Source organism: Dermacentor silvarum, chromosome 10, assembly GCF_013339745.2.
Source record: "Dermacentor silvarum isolate Dsil-2018 chromosome 10, BIME_Dsil_1.4, whole genome shotgun sequence".
In the NCBI taxonomy this organism is placed as follows: domain Eukaryota; kingdom Metazoa; phylum Arthropoda; class Arachnida; order Ixodida; family Ixodidae; genus Dermacentor; species Dermacentor silvarum.
This window is the reverse complement of record NC_051163.1, coordinates 2,723,154-2,739,473: the sequence shown is the minus strand read 5'-3', so window position 1 is coordinate 2,739,473 and position 16,320 is coordinate 2,723,154. Positions and strand designations below refer to the sequence as shown.

The window sequence follows — 16,320 nt, the reverse complement described above, 5'->3', positions numbered from 1 at the left end:
TCGGCGTCAGTCGTTAGCGCGGCGTCTGGACACTGAAGCATAAAGTCCAGCACTGTCTGAACTTCGCGGCCGTAAAGGAGGCGAAATGGTGTGAACAGCGCCGCCTCTTGTACGGCGGTATTATACGCGAAGGTCACATAAGGCAAGATGCGATCCCATGTTTTGTGCTGGACGTCCATGTACATAGAGATCATGTCTGTGATGGTCTTGTTTAATCGCTCCGAAGTCCGTTGGACTGCGGATGGTAAGCAGTCGTCTTTCGATGCATGGTGTTGCTCAATTGAAAAATTTCCTCCATGAGCTGTGCTGTGAACGCCGTCCCTCTGTCGGTGATGACTAGAGACCGGATTTTAGGCAGATGCCTTTTTTGTTCCTTGCGCTCCTATCGCCCCACTTTGATATATGAGCATGAATTAGAGGTTAAGAAGGGCTTTTATAGTGTTTTTATAGTGCCTAAATGCCTATATTGACGTTTGTGCCTAAATGCCTATAAATGCCTATTTTCAATATTGGCGCCTATATGAACACTATTTAGCCTCAAGTTTCGCTTTCGAGTGTAGTTACAGACCGTTATTGATGTTACCGGGCAACATTGATTGTTCAGAACTCTAAGGGGTTTGTGGAGATGGGTTTGCACAAGGCTTACCCTACGAGCGACGGTCAGGAAAGGGCACGACGCTCCTCCACTCCGCAACGCACAAAGGCGCTACGGCAGCGTTCGTCGACTCTCCGACACGGCGCAGAGAAGGCTCCAAAGTCAGATCGCCAACAACACGGGTTTATTCACCCAAGGTACAGCTCAGTGCTACAGTCACGGCGCTTACGGGCCAAGGCTCGCCGCAAGACCGATCGAGTACGCGCGCCCGCTGCGCTAGGGCTAACCGGGTAGCAGTCCGCCAAGCGCGATAACGAGGAGTCGCGAGAACAAAGGTCTCATGTAACCACCTCGTTGCGAGCCTGTGAGCCTCTGCCGCGGCGAGGAAGCGCTCAGCGGACGAGAGCTCGGGTGGAGAGGGTGCCCGGGGGCCGCCTCGCGGGAGGCCAATCAGGGCGTCCTGGTGACGTGTCTCGCGGGGCAAGTCCAATCCCGGGGGGAGAAGCACGGTTTGCGCGGGAAAGTAAGTCCGGCGCTCGCCATGTTGCCGTTACGGCGGCGGTTCCCGGGGATCGAGCTAAGTGCCACGCGCGAGCTGGGGGACGAGGCGCCGGAAGGCACCTCGATCCCCACAGGTTCAACCTAGTCCTTTAGTTCAACCAACCCCCGGAAAACAACTGCTAGCAGCATTGAAATGGGATGCGCCGGCCAGCATACGCCGCTGCGTTGACATTGCGCGAGTGGTTGGCGAAAGCAAAACCTCGGAGAGCCGTCTGGGGAAAGGAGAGTGAAGAGCAAAAGAAGAAAGAAAAATGTGATGTGCGCGCGGCTTTTGTTTTGTTTGTAATTTACTTTTAAGGTGTTTACCGCCGTCGCGTGGTTCTTCTCAGCATACGAGGTCATTCTCAGTGACAAGAGGCACAATTTTGAATCCAAAAATCTGGAGATGGTATGGTAGTTTGCTATTGTTTCCACAATCGTCACAGTGATTCTTAGACTACATTCCGCGTGCTCTCCAAACATGTTTCTTCAACATGTGCACTTCAAATGGGCGGAAGTGTATTTGGCAGTGTTCGGACGTCTTGCCTGTACAATTCGGATAATGTCATTGTATATGAGGAAATTGCGAAGAGTTGTACCTAACAGTCCTCATGTAAGAACATGCTCATTTCTTAAAAAATCGTAGTCTCTCTTGCATTTGTTATTTGTCTGTTTTTGTTGTGTCTTAATTTAATTGTGCCAGGCAGACATAAAGTATCGTTTTTTAAAGCAGTATTCCAAGCTTTCAACTATTCTTTTTCATGCTTGTTTCACTATATGCGACGTTCGAGTACAGTGGCCGTTGAACATGAATATGAGCAGTGTGCGCCAAATGATTGTGATCAAATGATCGTGATCGTGATCAAATGATCAAATGAATTACGCCAAATGATCGTCATTAGTCCAGCAGTTTTATGGGACAATTGCACGGTTATTTTCAACTGTTGGCGCCTTTGTGCCATAGCCAATAACATTTCTTGTTTCCCTATCGTAGATATAGGCCGCGCACGTCTTCGTATGAATTATTTGCACTTATGTAAAAATTTATTGTGTCTATATTACGACGTTGGAGGCCTAAAACATTGTTTTGCCTAACTATTTTTGGCGCCTAAAACGCCCTTTTTTAATGCCTAAAGATCCGGCCTCTAGTGATGACAGTGGATGGGGCACCATGATGCAATACAATGTGACACAAAGAACTGCGCTACCTCAGAAGCCGTGGCGCGTGGGAGCGCCTAAGTCTCGGCATAGCGCGTTAAATAGTCAGTTGCAACAATCATACACTTGTTGGCATCGGGTGACAGAGGAAAAGGCCCAAGAATGTCCAAGCCGACTTGGTCGAATGGCCGATGAGGTGCTTCAATGGATTGCAATAACCCGGTGGGCTTCATGGGCGATGACTTTCGTCGTTGGCATTCACAGCAGCCTCTAACGTACTGAGTGACACTTGCCGAAAGCCCGGGCCAGTAATACATGAGGAGCCTAAGTGGCCAGACGTGGGCTCGTCATGGCAAGCAAAAAGAATATCGTCCCGCAAGTCTTGAGAGGTAAGCTCGGTCGTTCGAACAGGCACTTTTCTTGTAAAGCATGTTATCTCATAGACAGAAGGACGTCAAAACGCGATGTAGATGGCGTGGTATGATGGTTGGGCGGCCCTCCAAGTGATCCATGACAGGTCGAATTTCAGGGTCGTCCCGCTACCATCTGATTAAGCCTGATGCAGTCATGGCACCCAGGAAGCCGTCATAGTCCTCCGACTCTCGATGGACAGATTCGGCGGGTGCACGCAACAGTGTGTCAGCGTCTTCGTGCTTGCGCCCAGACTTGTAAATGATAGTGACGTCAAATTCCTGTAGCCGCAAGCTCCACCGTGCCAGTCGTCCTGAAGGATTGCGTATTTTTGCCAACCAACATAGAGCATGGTGGTCTGTCACCACTTTGAAGGGACGGCCGTAGAGATAAGGATGAAACTTCGTGATTGCCCACACCACCGCGAAACTCTTTTTCTGTGGTAGAGTAGTTTGCCTCGGCATGGGACAGCGAGCGGCTAGCATAAGCTATCACTCTTTCATAGCCGTTTTGACGTTGGACGAGTACTGCGCCAAGACCGATGTTACTGGCGCCAGTATGCACCTCTGTGTCAGCCGCGTCATCAAAATGTGCCAGGATGGGTGCTGACTGCATGCGCTGTCGGACTTCAGCGAAGGCCGCCTGTTGCTCATTCGTGCAGGTAAATGGCGTGTCATCCCTTGTAAGGCAAGTCAGGGGTTCTTCTATCTTTGAGAAGTTTTCAATGAAACGGCGATAATACGCACACAAGCCCAGGAAGCGCCGCACGGCCTTCTTGTCGGCAGGAGGAGGAAATGCTGCTACCGCAACAAGTTTGTCGGGATCGGGTCGGACTCCTCTGGCGCTTACGACGGGTCTGAGAAACTTCAGCTCTTCATAACCAAAGTGGCACTTTTTTGGTTTAAGCAAGATCAGCCAATTGGAACGCTTCTAGCGATCCGAATGCTCTTCGAACGTTTCAGAAAATACGACATTATCGAGGTACACCCAAGACAAGTCTGCCACTTCAGTCCAGAGAGGACAGTATCTATCATTCGCTGGAAAGTAGCTGGGGCTAAACACAAGCCGAAAGGGAGCACTCGAAATTCGTAGAGGTCGTTGGGAGTAACAAGGGCAGTTTTTTCGCGGTCTTGTTAATCTACCTTGATCTGCCAGTACCCGCTTTTCAACTCGAATGATGAAAAATACTGGGTGCGCCACAGTCTGCCTAACGAGTCGTCGATACGAGGCAGAGGGTAGACGTCCTATTTAGTTACGTTGTTGAGCTTCCGGTAGCCAACACAGAAACGTAGCGTTCCATCTTTCTTTTTGACAAGAACGACCGGAGATGACCATGGGCTGTTGGAAGGTTCGATAACGCCGTCTTCAAGCATCTCTAGGACTTGTGTACGGATCGCCTCGCGTTCTTTTGCCGACACACGGTAGGGCTGCTGGCGTATTGGGCGTGCGCTATCGCATGGTGGTGATCCAGTGTGATTGACGTCTGGCGAACTTTAGAAGAACTTGCGAAACATTCCCTGAATTCAAGCAAGAGCTCCCGCAGTGATGCCTGGTTATCTCTCGATAGCTCTGAATTGATGTCGATGCTGCCCAGTGACTTGTCAGCCATTCCCACAGCTTCAGAGGTAAAACATTCAGCCACGTTCTCTATTTGGTCGGCAAACGCTATCGAAGTACCGTGGAACAGGTTTCGATGGTCGTTACTGAAGCTGGTGACTGTCACGAGTCGGGGGTGTGCGGGTGTCATAAGAGATGGAGGAGGAAGACGCATGTCGATACAGCAAACAGATTTTTTAATTACAACCAAACTCCAAAACGTAAAAGGACACTCACTCAAACTAATACATAACCGTAACACTAATACAACCTAGTTTGTAAACACTAAATATATCCTTATTTCCACCTACGTTAAGTTCTCGGCGTTTACCACATCAAAGTCTGGCAACCCTGGCCTACATCTGCGACGCTACGAAAGAGAGTCGTCTTACTGCGCTCGTCGTCGCACGTATGTTCCAGTTTGAAGCTCGTCGGCTCTTTTCCCAAGAAATCGGTGCTCTTGTCGATGGTTTATCATTGCCTTGCCGTCGTCACGTCACCTCCGCGTCGGGCTCGTCCGCAGCATTGAGGGCGCCGACGCCTCGCGTTGTCGGTGGTGAGCTCGTCGGTGATGGCGCTGCTAGGCCCACCTGGATAGGCCTAACGTCGGGATGCGTCGCAACTTCTTGAGTGCCGACGTGGCGTCCCAAGGAATATCGAATGGGCATTTATTGTCTGCCGCAGAAGAGGGATCCTCTCTGGGGTGCCCGGCCCCGCCGTGAGAGGCTGCAACCAGTCCAGGAGCCTCGCTCGAACTTCGCCGAGGTCGACGGCCACACCTTGGACGGCCAACGTCACGGACTCAGCCATACCCCCAAGTCTCCCGTTGCCAGAGCATAGCTGACGATGCGACCTTCCTGGCCCGGAGCCACGTCGATAATCGCCGGACAGCCCTGTTCATCCCTCGATTACGCCTCGGGTCACACGCCTCGAGGGCTCGTGCCGTTCCGAACGCCGTGCTTCTCGTCCTCCTCTTCCTTTTCGCACCAAAGGCGGCCTCTTACATATGACAGTAACTCAGGGCAATACTGCGTTCTTGCGTGCATTGCTCGGTAGCCCCCTGTGGCCTGAGCTCGTGTGCAGTGGTGCTAGAGGCGACGGCTGACGTGGCCCTGTGGCTCGCTAAGCTCAACCCCGTGGTGGTGGTACTCCTGTGAGACCCTAAGACCCCACAGAGCCGTATCAGGCACTTTCACTGTGACATGTGTGTGCATTCTGCTGATGTCGTTATCGGGTATTCAACAGTTTCAGTTTATTATCCATTCAATACATGATTATGTAAAAGATAGTATACAGACGAGGGTCCCAAAGTCAAAGACTGCAACACGATCCTTGAACAAACGAGACAATCCTCTGTTGGAAATATTTCCCTGTTTTAATGTTTATTCACTATACAGTCATACTACGTTTTAATAAATAGTAGTGTGCGGAAACGAAACTTATAATGATCCGTATGCACTTGGTTGTAATAGGTGCACTCTGCAAATGTTGATCGCAATTTTACGTGGGAAATAGTGTCATCATACCAAAAACCCGCTATAAAGTCCTCTTAGCAATAGATTTACTGATTGCCAGCAGCAAAGATTGATGTAAAATACTGTACCTATGTAGCATCATTTGCAAACACTGTCTAGGTGATAAGCTCTCCATATGACCTATACCGGCCATGCCCACTACAATGGAACCGCATATATACAGTATAGACCACTTATAACGTAACCGTTTATAGTGCAAGAGCGGATATAGTGGGGTCTTTTCAGACTCCCGTTAATATTCCCAAAGCACCCCATGTATTCGCATACTGCTTACAGTGCAGCCGCGTGAGACGAAATGCCGACTATAATGCGGCTGCCGCGGGAAAATCTCGCCGACAAGGGCAGCAGAGAGCACGCTTCTCAACAAGGTGCGTGCTCCTGGCCGGCATATGCATTATTCAATGCAATCAAACTCGTTAATTCAGACTTATTTGGCCGCACATCGGTTAATTCGGAGCTCGGTGAGCGAGGAGCGCCGCAAATGTGCGACGCAAAAGAGCAAGAACGGCGCTAGCGTCCAACCGAAACGAAGCGGCGGAGTCCGCATCTCCACAGCCATCAGTTGAAATCGTACCTGAATGACAGCAATGCCGGAACGCTTCGAGCCTATTTGTGTCTTTAAAGCCACTATTCTTGCGTTTACCACAGTGCATAACACTGTGTTGGCCACGGGCTTTCGTAACTGCGTAGTCGTCATCCACGATCGCATCGATAGCGGCCGTGGTTTTCTCCATAGTGGTTGCGGCGAAGAGTAGTTTCGTTTTTTTTCGGTACGCGTGTCAGCCGCGTGCCTTAACTGCGTAGTTGCCATTGATGATCGCATAGATAGCGACCGCGGTTTCGACTGCAGGTGTTGCAGAGAATGGTAGTTAATTCGTCCAGACTCGGTGCGTGCGTCGGGCGCGTGCCTTCAGCGCCGCAAAGTCGCCGTTCATAATCGCGTCGATAGCGGACACGGTTTTTTCCGCAGCGGTTGCGGCAAACAGTTGTTTCGTTTTGACTCGATGCAAAGCTGTCGAGCTTGAAGAGCACCGGCTACATCACGATTATGTTTTCGCCAGCTCACTAGCGAAAACGTAATCACGATGTGCGCGCGATAGTACAAGCGTGTCTACATTCTTAGTCTACATGTTTTGCATACGTGCAGGGCTTGAAAATCGTTTTGGTTATAGTGCGGTACCGCTTATAGTGCAGATAATCGCGACTCCGGCGACTTACGTTACAAGCGGTCTACACTGGAACTGCCAAGTGTGGTCTGCCTATATTATCAACGCAAACAATTCCACTTTTAATGGGCCCATCTATAACAGACTATCAGCTACAGCAGACAATCTTTTGGGCAAATTTTGTCTAAATGGTGTACATACAACGTACTCTGGCAAGGCGATGCGTACGTGTGGCAGTAGGCTGCGCGCAACTATTTCTCCGCATGTAGAATTTGTGGAAATGCACTTTTTCTTAAGGAACAAATACACCAGCTGCAAGCTCACTGCAATGGCATGTCGTGCAATGACACTGTCTTGCATGCATAATGATGCGAACGGCAGTGAAACTTCACAATTCGATATCTCAAGCACGGATATGCTAGAAGAATTCTGCCAAGTGGAACTCTGTAGAAACACAACTGCCTCTAACTTTTCAATACAAACGTGCCTGCTTACTGCAGCCAGTCAAAATATAATTATAAAATTTTTTGTAAATTTCACTGCTAACAGCGAGAATTCTAACTTTGTGTTCCCCTCGCCACATAGCCCTACTGTAGAGGTGGTCTTCAATTACGTCTCAATTAAAAACTGCCAACTCAATTTTGATCACCCTGTATATTTAGCATCTACAATAACTAAGCTTTTCAATGTTATCTAGTTAAACCCATGATATAACACTTCACTATAACAAAATTCGATATACGTAAGTATTACTTTTCATAACTTCTTGCCCATAGAACACCGTGTATTTAGAACCTCAACATACAGAGTGTTTATACACGATTTCAATACTACAAATGTCACTGTCGCCGTGAAAGAATACCAGAACAATAAATGGAAACTTCCGCGGACAGATGGTCAAATGGTTGAATTACAAGTGGCGGCTTGCGTACACACCTCTCAAATCGTGCGGTGCGCGACCTGAAGTGACTGCTGAAGTTGTGCAGCGTCGTGTTCTGTATGAAGTCCAAGTGTGATAAGATCCTATTGTGCCCTGCGCACTGTATGATGTGGGGATTGAGGAATGCGCCGGTGCCATTGCACGGGCTTCACCTGTTCTGCCATCCCTACGTGTGTAAAAAAAAAAAACTATCGGCGACTATACTTATTTGCAAAAGTGATCGAATTTCAGTAAAACAAAATTTCAATATAATGAAGCGAATTGTCGATTTTACCGACTTCATTATATCGAGGTTTAAATGTATATGACAACTTTATATGATAAGTATAAGAGTCGCCACAGCTACTCAAAAAACACCGAAATCTGAGTGTTTATGCCACCATAGTAGGACAGCCACTTTAAGCGTACTGTTTATACGCAAAAAATTTATAGGCATAAGATACGGTACTCAGATGGACGTTAATACCTGTGTTGTCTTCTTGAATTTGTCTGCATTTTTTTCTATTTCTGCGCTAAATATCTCTCAGTGGTGTTCCGCAACCTGCCCCGACATAGCAGCCAACGTTCGAGATGGCCTCAGCGTAGATGAGATTGTTTGCGCAGATGAAGATGTGCACAAGGAGATGACTGACGAGACTATCATAAGTAACGTCTGCGAAGGGGACGATGCTGAGGGGCACCAACAACCAAAACATCAAGAGAAGAAGGCGCACCAGCAGGATGTGTTAAACACCTTCAACACAATTAGTGTGAACGCAGAGCTGTCAAATTGCTGCAAGGCAAGGCTCGGCAAAATAATCTTACCAACTTTAGGCAATAAATTTTTGTCTTGCAAGACATTTCCCTGTCCTTTCTGTCTCATTCTCGCGCCAACAAGATTCCAGTGAAAGTGAATTTTTTCGTTTTCCCCGACAATTTGGTATTGCGGTGCAATGGCAATGTCAGAGAAAGCCCATGCCTGTTGGCAGAGGAGCCTTAGGTGGTGCCACCTTGCGTGCACCTCAGAGAAGCACAGGCCATGCCATCGGTCTGAAAGTGGCTGGCAGAACCTATTGACACATGAATCACCTCGGTGGTCGGCTCGAGACCAAGAAGCATTGCTTGTCGCAAGCTAATCAGAACGCAGAACTTTTGCCTTGCTGGCTCTTGTAAGTTTTGTGTCCCGATTCCCACAGTCTAGAATCTGCATAATGCTTTGGGTACACACATACCAAATACAGTAGGACCTCGTTGATACAATCCTGTTTCATACGATTTCCTGGTTGGCAACGTTGGCAATCGAGAACAAAAATGACCCCCCCCCCCCCAATACAGTTACACTTCTTTTCTACCGGTTAATTTGTTCCCAGAAAATCATCTATCAGCACATTCCATAAATTGTTAAACTTCGGTTGTATGACATGTTTTCTGGCCGCTAGATCCCATGTGAAGAAGAAGAAAAGGAACAAAGAACACGCGATCGAGAGCAGTAGGCATGCACTATGGCAGCTTCCACACAGTACTTGACTGCCCATGTCATGTGAAAATGCCAACATACACTCTATTTCGTCTTCTGGTACCAGCAAATCTTCTTGCGAGTCATCGCACGTCGCATTCACATCTACTGCCACTAACCCTATTGCAATAAGCATGTCCACCTTATCACCAACCTGTTTCTTAGTGTGTGTGTGGCCTAGTGCCGTTGGAAGCATTCTGCACGCATTTAATAGGTGATAATCCAAATCCCTGCGGCATGCATCATGTTCGCTCTGGTGGCATCGTATCTTGTGCCCCCACCAGCTCGATTTCGTTTCTCGTCGCCAACTTAAAACAATACACAATCGGAAAAGGACATCTCGTGCCACAACGATTCTTGCTGAATGGGCATGTTAACACCTCCTGCCAAAATGCCCCACCCAAGGAAGCTGCTGACCCAGGCCGAATTCAAGAAGCACAAGCGAGCCTGCCAAAGCTGCAAAAACGACATCTCTGGTCAGTTGGGCACCGCGTAGGCATGTCCTGCTGCAACAATTCACACCATGCTTTGCATTACGTCAACTACAGTTGGGCCTGCCTATTTATAGTGACGTACCGGGTTGTACCGGTCGTACGTCTTGCCGGTTAGTTTACGATTTTATTTATTTATTTTCTTTCCCATAAATTCTGAAAGAGGTTTTACTGCACTCTTGCACTGACCATGAATTCGGACCTGTGAGAAATGATCTTGTCAACTTCCGTGTATGCAATGTGCATCTCCTGAGAGTTGGCGGGCAGCAATGAACATTTCATCGCGCACAACGAGAGCTCCAATGTGAACGCGGCCTAAGAGGACAGCCTTTCTTTCAAGGCATGCTTGCTCACCAGGTGCCATTCCGTAGACAGCCTGCATGGGCATTCCGGCAGCAGGTGCAACGAAGGCTGGAGGCTGTGTGGTGCCGTAGAGGGACAGGATCGACTCCTTGGTGAGTACATTGCGCCGCTCTGTAGTCTGACCGAAGAAGGCCTTCTCCTCAGCACAGGGGTCCAATGCCGAAACAGCAGCGGCGACGGGGGCAGCACTTAAGAACTCATCAAATGGATCTTCCTCTGCCTGTGGTCCACAAGCAGTGCTTCCAGATGCATCAATATCTGCGCCATTTGAGACCAGCACTGCTGTCATCTAGACGCTTTGGCAACATTTTGAGCACATTTCGTTTGGGGTATGATCAGAGTCACATAAGCACATACGCCACATACATTCTGCATAATGAAGCGGAGTCAAATCAATTTACTGCTCCCTACGAAGACTGATTACATTTAAGATTGAACTTAGGTTCATTTGCTAGAGCAAGTTCAACTAAAGGATACAAATGAACTTGGACATGAATGAATGAATAAAGCCTTTATTTTAAGGAAGGGGGCAGCTCTAGGTCACTCTTGGGGATTAGGAGAGAACGGAATGTGGATTCCCGGATTGTTGGTTGAGGCACATCTTTTCCGCGTTATGCAGACTCAGGTGCATGTTCAGTTCCGTCGCTGTCGCAGGGGCTGATCGACCCCTTCTACACAGAAACTTTGCGATTGCTTCACTAGGCTAACTAAATCTACGCCAGAGGTTTTTCAACTGTGGCCTAAGAAACTCGACAAGCTTTCACGTGGTTCCAAGCATATGTCTGCACGCTCACTCACGAGTACAGTCGGTGTACACGACACTGAGCCTACCAAAACCCTAGTGAGCGAGTATGACTGAGCTTACACTGCCAGCTTATGGTTCCATGGAGCCTGCTTCCTACATCCCTTCTTCACATGGCCCTATTCCAGCTTCATTATCAGCCTCTCCTAGCAACAGGCCCAGCAAGTTTCACTACGCCACCGCAATGCATTCCAGTAATAGTGAGCCCTTCTGAAGTGCGTCCATAAACACTGGCTTCTTGCTGCCACATTTAAAACCAAGTGTTTGTGGACACATTTTCAAATGGATGTTTTTGGCTGCCTAGTGAAAAAACAACTTTCAATAAGACCCTCTTGACCATATTACTGCATCGTCAAGCATTACTGGTCTTACTTACCTTGAACAGTTAAAAAATACCAGGAATTTCATGATTAACCGTCATTGGCACCAGAAGGCACACATTATCATAAGTTGACCAGTCATTGGCAGTTAAGGGGTTAAAAGCCTGTCCCTTCCAGCGAACAGTTTTTTTTCCCAACATTTTCTATGGCACCACATACATATAACTGAGGAATATCACGAGCAGTTTCAGTATACAACCGCAGCAGCAGCCCCACACAATGCATTCAAGTCACAATAGTCCCCGCTGTCTCTGGTCTCTGCATTAATATTAATTGCTTTCGTGTTGGCATTTCAGCTGGACATCAGGTGTTTTTATAGAGTGAATCGACCTTCATACATGAGCAATAACTGTTGAGTTTACGTGCTGTGTGCCAGGATGCTTTAACAATACAGAGGCATAAAGACATCAGATTGTATAACTTTCCAACCCAAAACCAACAGAAGAATGAATCCGGAATATCAGCAGAGCCGGGAAGAAGCAGATAAGGTGCTTTGTTTCGTGTTTTTTTTTTTTTTTTTCAAGTAATTACTGCCACTTGCAGTAGTGGGCACAGTGTAAGAGAAGAGGCAGGCGAAGACAAGCAGAAAAAAGTGCAATAGCGATAACCACTCCACTATAGAGCCAGGTCCCACCTACTGTTTTTTCAGTTTTCAGGAGCCAGCTGCTCTCAATAAACGTTACCAGTTCCTTTTCAAGATACATGACAAAGTGGTGGAGGTGCTGGGTAACTCTTGCCCATGCCGCAGACCCCTCCTGGGAGCGAAAACCAGCCCAGTGCTAATGGACAGGCTGTAGGGACATCATGCAGTTGCTCGAGTACGGTCGCCCTAAGATGTGCAGGAACGACGAGTAGTAGTTCCTGCCCGTCAGGGCGCATGTTGCGGTGATATAATGTGCCATTTACAATGACGAACAGGCGAAGTGACAGGTCCGACGAGCCAGACTGCAGGCGGTTGACGAGATCATTTAGAGACGTGTCCCACTGTTGCTCGTCACCAATGTGGCTGAAAGCGGAGAGCAAGAAAAGGCTGGACGGTGTATCCTCCGTGGTAGGCTCAGGGGCATCAACAGGGTGCCAAGACAAGCAGTCGGCGTCCTGGTGTAGTCAGCCGGACTTGTACACCACAGTGTACGTGAATTCTTGGAGACGTAGAGCCCAGCGACCTAGACGTCCAGTGGGGTCCTTGAGGCTCGAAAGCCAGCACAGAGCGTGGTGGTCAGTGGTGACAGTAATTAAAAGGCCGCCCGTATAAGTAGGGGCGAAATTTGCTAACTTCCCAAACAAGACCGAGACACTCGCGCTCGGTAATGGAATAATTGCGCTCAGCAGCAGGGGAAAGAAGCCGGCTGGCGTACGCAATAACTCGATCACAACCAAGTTGGCATTGAGCTAAAGCAGCGTCAATGCCATAGCAACTCATGTCTGTGCGTACTTCAGTTGGAGCATTGGGGTCAAAGTGGGCGAGAATCCGCGAGGTATGGAATAGCGTGATAAGGTTTGAAAAGGCTGTGACTTGAGCGAGACCCCACAAAAACGGAGCGTCTTTCCTGAGAAGATCTGTTAGTAGACGGGCTGCTATGTCTGCAAAATTTCTAACAAATCGGCGGAAATACGAGCACAAGCTCACAAAGCTCCAAACATCCTTGGCACAAGTTGGTACAGGAAACTCGATGACAGCACGAACCTTGGTGGGATTGGGACGGACGCCAGTTGAGTCGACGGGATGCCTGAGAGTGGTAATTTGGATGTGACTGAAGTGGCATTTCAAAGAATTAAGATGTAGCCCAGCCGCACAAAACACTGACAGGATGGATGAAAGACATGCGAGGTGTGTGGCAAATGTCAGGGAGAACACGATCACGTCGTCCATGTAGTACAGGCAGATAACCGTTTAAAGCTATGCAATAGCGTGTCCTTTCGCTCGAACGTGACTGAGGCATTGCACAAGCCAAATGGCATAACTCTGAACTGATAAAGGCCATCAGCTGTAACAAATGCTGTCTTTTCACGGTCCCTGTCGTTAACAGCGATCTGCCAGTAACCAGAGCGCTGGCCGATGGATGAAAAATATGTCGCGCCTGAATGCAATTCAGAGCGTCATAAATTCGTGGATAGACATCCTTCTTGGTGATCTTATTAAGATGCTGATAATCAACGCAGAATCGCCAACTGTTGTCTTTCTTTTTAATTAGGACAACAGGGAAAGCCCGCGGATGGCTCAATAATGCCTTTTTAAAGCATCTTGTTGAATAACTTGGTGCTCGGATGGTGACACGCGATAAGGTCGCCGGAGAATCGGAGGCACACCGCCAGTATGTATGCGATCTTTGACTAAAGAGATTTGACCTAACAGACGGCCGTCAAAGTCGAAGATATCGGAGTATGTGACAAGCAAATGACAGAGGTCGTCTACTTGAGAGGGCAGAAGGTCCGGGGCAATCATCTTTGTGCCATAGCTCTGTACCGACGGAGAAGTGGGCGCGTCGGCGGACAAATTGCGGATGTAGAATCAGGTGACAGTGATGAAATCTGGCACTTGTCTAATGGCGACAGAGTGGCCAAAGCTATGCCTTGGGGAAGAACTTGAGGACAGAGTCCGAAGTTCAAGAGGGGCAGCCAAGTCTGGTTGGTTGCAACAGCTACAATAGTGTGGGAAAAGAAAATGTGCTACAAAAGGACACTGGTAGACAGAGTAACCACATAGTCACCATCCGGTATACTGGGGCAGGGTACAGTGACAAACACGGCGAGTGCTTGGGGCGGCAAACGAGCAAACTCGGCACAATAGATCTGACTCTGGACTGCGTCAGGAACGTCTAGTGAAGCGGGAAAGTCAAGTTCAACGACATCGGCCGAGCAGTCAACTACAGCGGAGTGGTCAGTCAAGATATCATTTCAAAGATTATGTCAGAAATCAAGTCCCAGCGTCACCTCCGGGAGCTGCATTGCTCAGTTTTCCTGCGAAAAGCGGCCAGAGAGGTGCGGCGATGAATAGCGGCGGGGCAAAGGTGACCGGGAACGACGATCGTGCGGGGAAGGTCAACAGCTGGAGCTCCGGGTTAGTGCAGGAGAATCTCGGAGCGGTGAGTTGTTACGAGCGGGAAACTGCAGGGGCCGATTGTCGTCGCCAAATGTAAAAAATGAGTGAGGGGAGGAAGGTTGGTGATACCGGCAGTGATGGGAAATATGTCCAACGCTGTGGCAATGAAACATATGGGCCTATCGTCTTGTGTTCTCCACTGAGCCGGATCACGATAGCGGCACAATGTTGCTGTATTTCTGTATAGGAAGGTGGCGACGTCACCTCAATTTCAATACGCACGATGCAGACAAGGCTATCGGTGGTTGGTTGCTGATTGGGCGGCTGAATGTCCGCGCAGGATGATGTAGCGGCCGTGTTTGGAAGCAGCATGAATTGTTGGTCGATGCAGCGACTCTGCAGAGCTTCAAAACGCCGGCATTCCTTGAAAATGTCTTCAACAGTTGAGTAGTCCTTAAAGACCACCAAATTTGCCACTTGCGGTAAAAAATCGACGTTGTAGAAAGTAGGCTGGGGGAAAACAAAACGTTTTTTATACCTCTAAATAACGTCACAGTCGTCAGGCGCGCTGAAATAGAAATCTGCGCTTGGCTTTCGCAGAAGTTTCGGATTCACAACTGCCGTGTGCATCGCGCCCAGCTGCTGCGCGAACACTGGTGGCTATAATTTAGCGTGCGTGAAATCAATGAGCGACTCGATCGAAGACATTGCACTTTGGTTGATCATCGGGGTCGGTGTCAATGACGGGCCATTGTCAATCTCGTCGCCACTGTCGCACAACGTCGCCGTCTGTCGCGACAACGATTGCCCAGGTGGAGATCTCTTCGCAGAACGAGGCAGCACTGCCTCCAGTTAAACTCCTCCTTTGAAGCACCACCTATTTCATCGTCAGTAGCGACGTGCTCCCCAGAGTTCGGTAATGTCAGCGGCTTCCACTGTGTTAGTTTCACCCATGAGGGTTTCGTCCTGGCGCACAAAGCCCGCTTTTTCCGTTGATCGGCATGGCTGCTGCTTCTAGTCTTCATGATCGTGGCGCTCCCGTTTTTCATAATCGTCGATATCGACTGCGCGAGCTCGTACTTCTTCGAGTCTTGCTAAATTTGCAGCTTCGTCTCGGAGATACGGCTTGGCGCTTTTTTGGCGCACCTCCCGCTCGTTCCGCGGCGAATTTCCGCGCTCGTTGAGAGCGGGAGATTGTGAAGGCAACGTAGGCCGCGCAGGCGCCGCTCGCTTATCACTTTCTTCCTCCTCTCCTCTCCGCGACCGCCGGCGACGCGGATGCGAAGCAGCTGGCGCCATCTTGTGCGCACTGCACCAACTTGTGATGCTCTTTGTGGCTTTCGTTCGCAATCAGCATGCGGCGGGATGCGCTGCGTGGCAATGGCGGCAAATACGAACTCGCGTAGGCAAACTGCCCCGTCTTAGGAACAGGCAACTTAGGAACACAATTGCATGATTATTCTGCATGAAAACGCTGCCCAAAAGCAAGATTTCGATCGTTATATCCGATATGCGGTGAATAATATATTGTTATATGTTTTTTTTTTCTCATAGCCCTAATGCATAAGTTGATACTCTCAGGTCGACTCATCGTTATAACCGATACAGTATATCGTTATATGTGGTATCGTTATACATGGACTGCACTGTAGCATCTATATTGAAGAAATCCTGAAGCTTTGCGTAATTGTGAACGCAAACATGTCGGACAAGGACAAGGTCGGACACCTACTCTAAGGAATTGCCGAAGATGTGTACAATTTTTTATCTCTAAGGAAGGCCTCACTACCCCGTCCAATTTAAGG

General features: G+C 48.7%; 1 protein-coding gene across 1 annotated transcript in view; it reads right to left on the bottom strand.

Annotated features, from left to right (window-relative positions):
* Positions 1-10,579, bottom strand: part of LOC125940823 (uncharacterized) — a 32,018-nt gene extending 21,439 nt beyond the window's left edge. Inside the window, exon 1 of the mRNA XM_049657421.1 lies at positions 10,282-10,579. Coding sequence (XP_049513378.1) covers positions 10,282-10,579 — 298 coding nt within the window. The remainder of the gene's footprint in view (positions 1-10,281) is intronic.
* Positions 10,580-16,320: the final 5,741 nt, after the last annotated feature.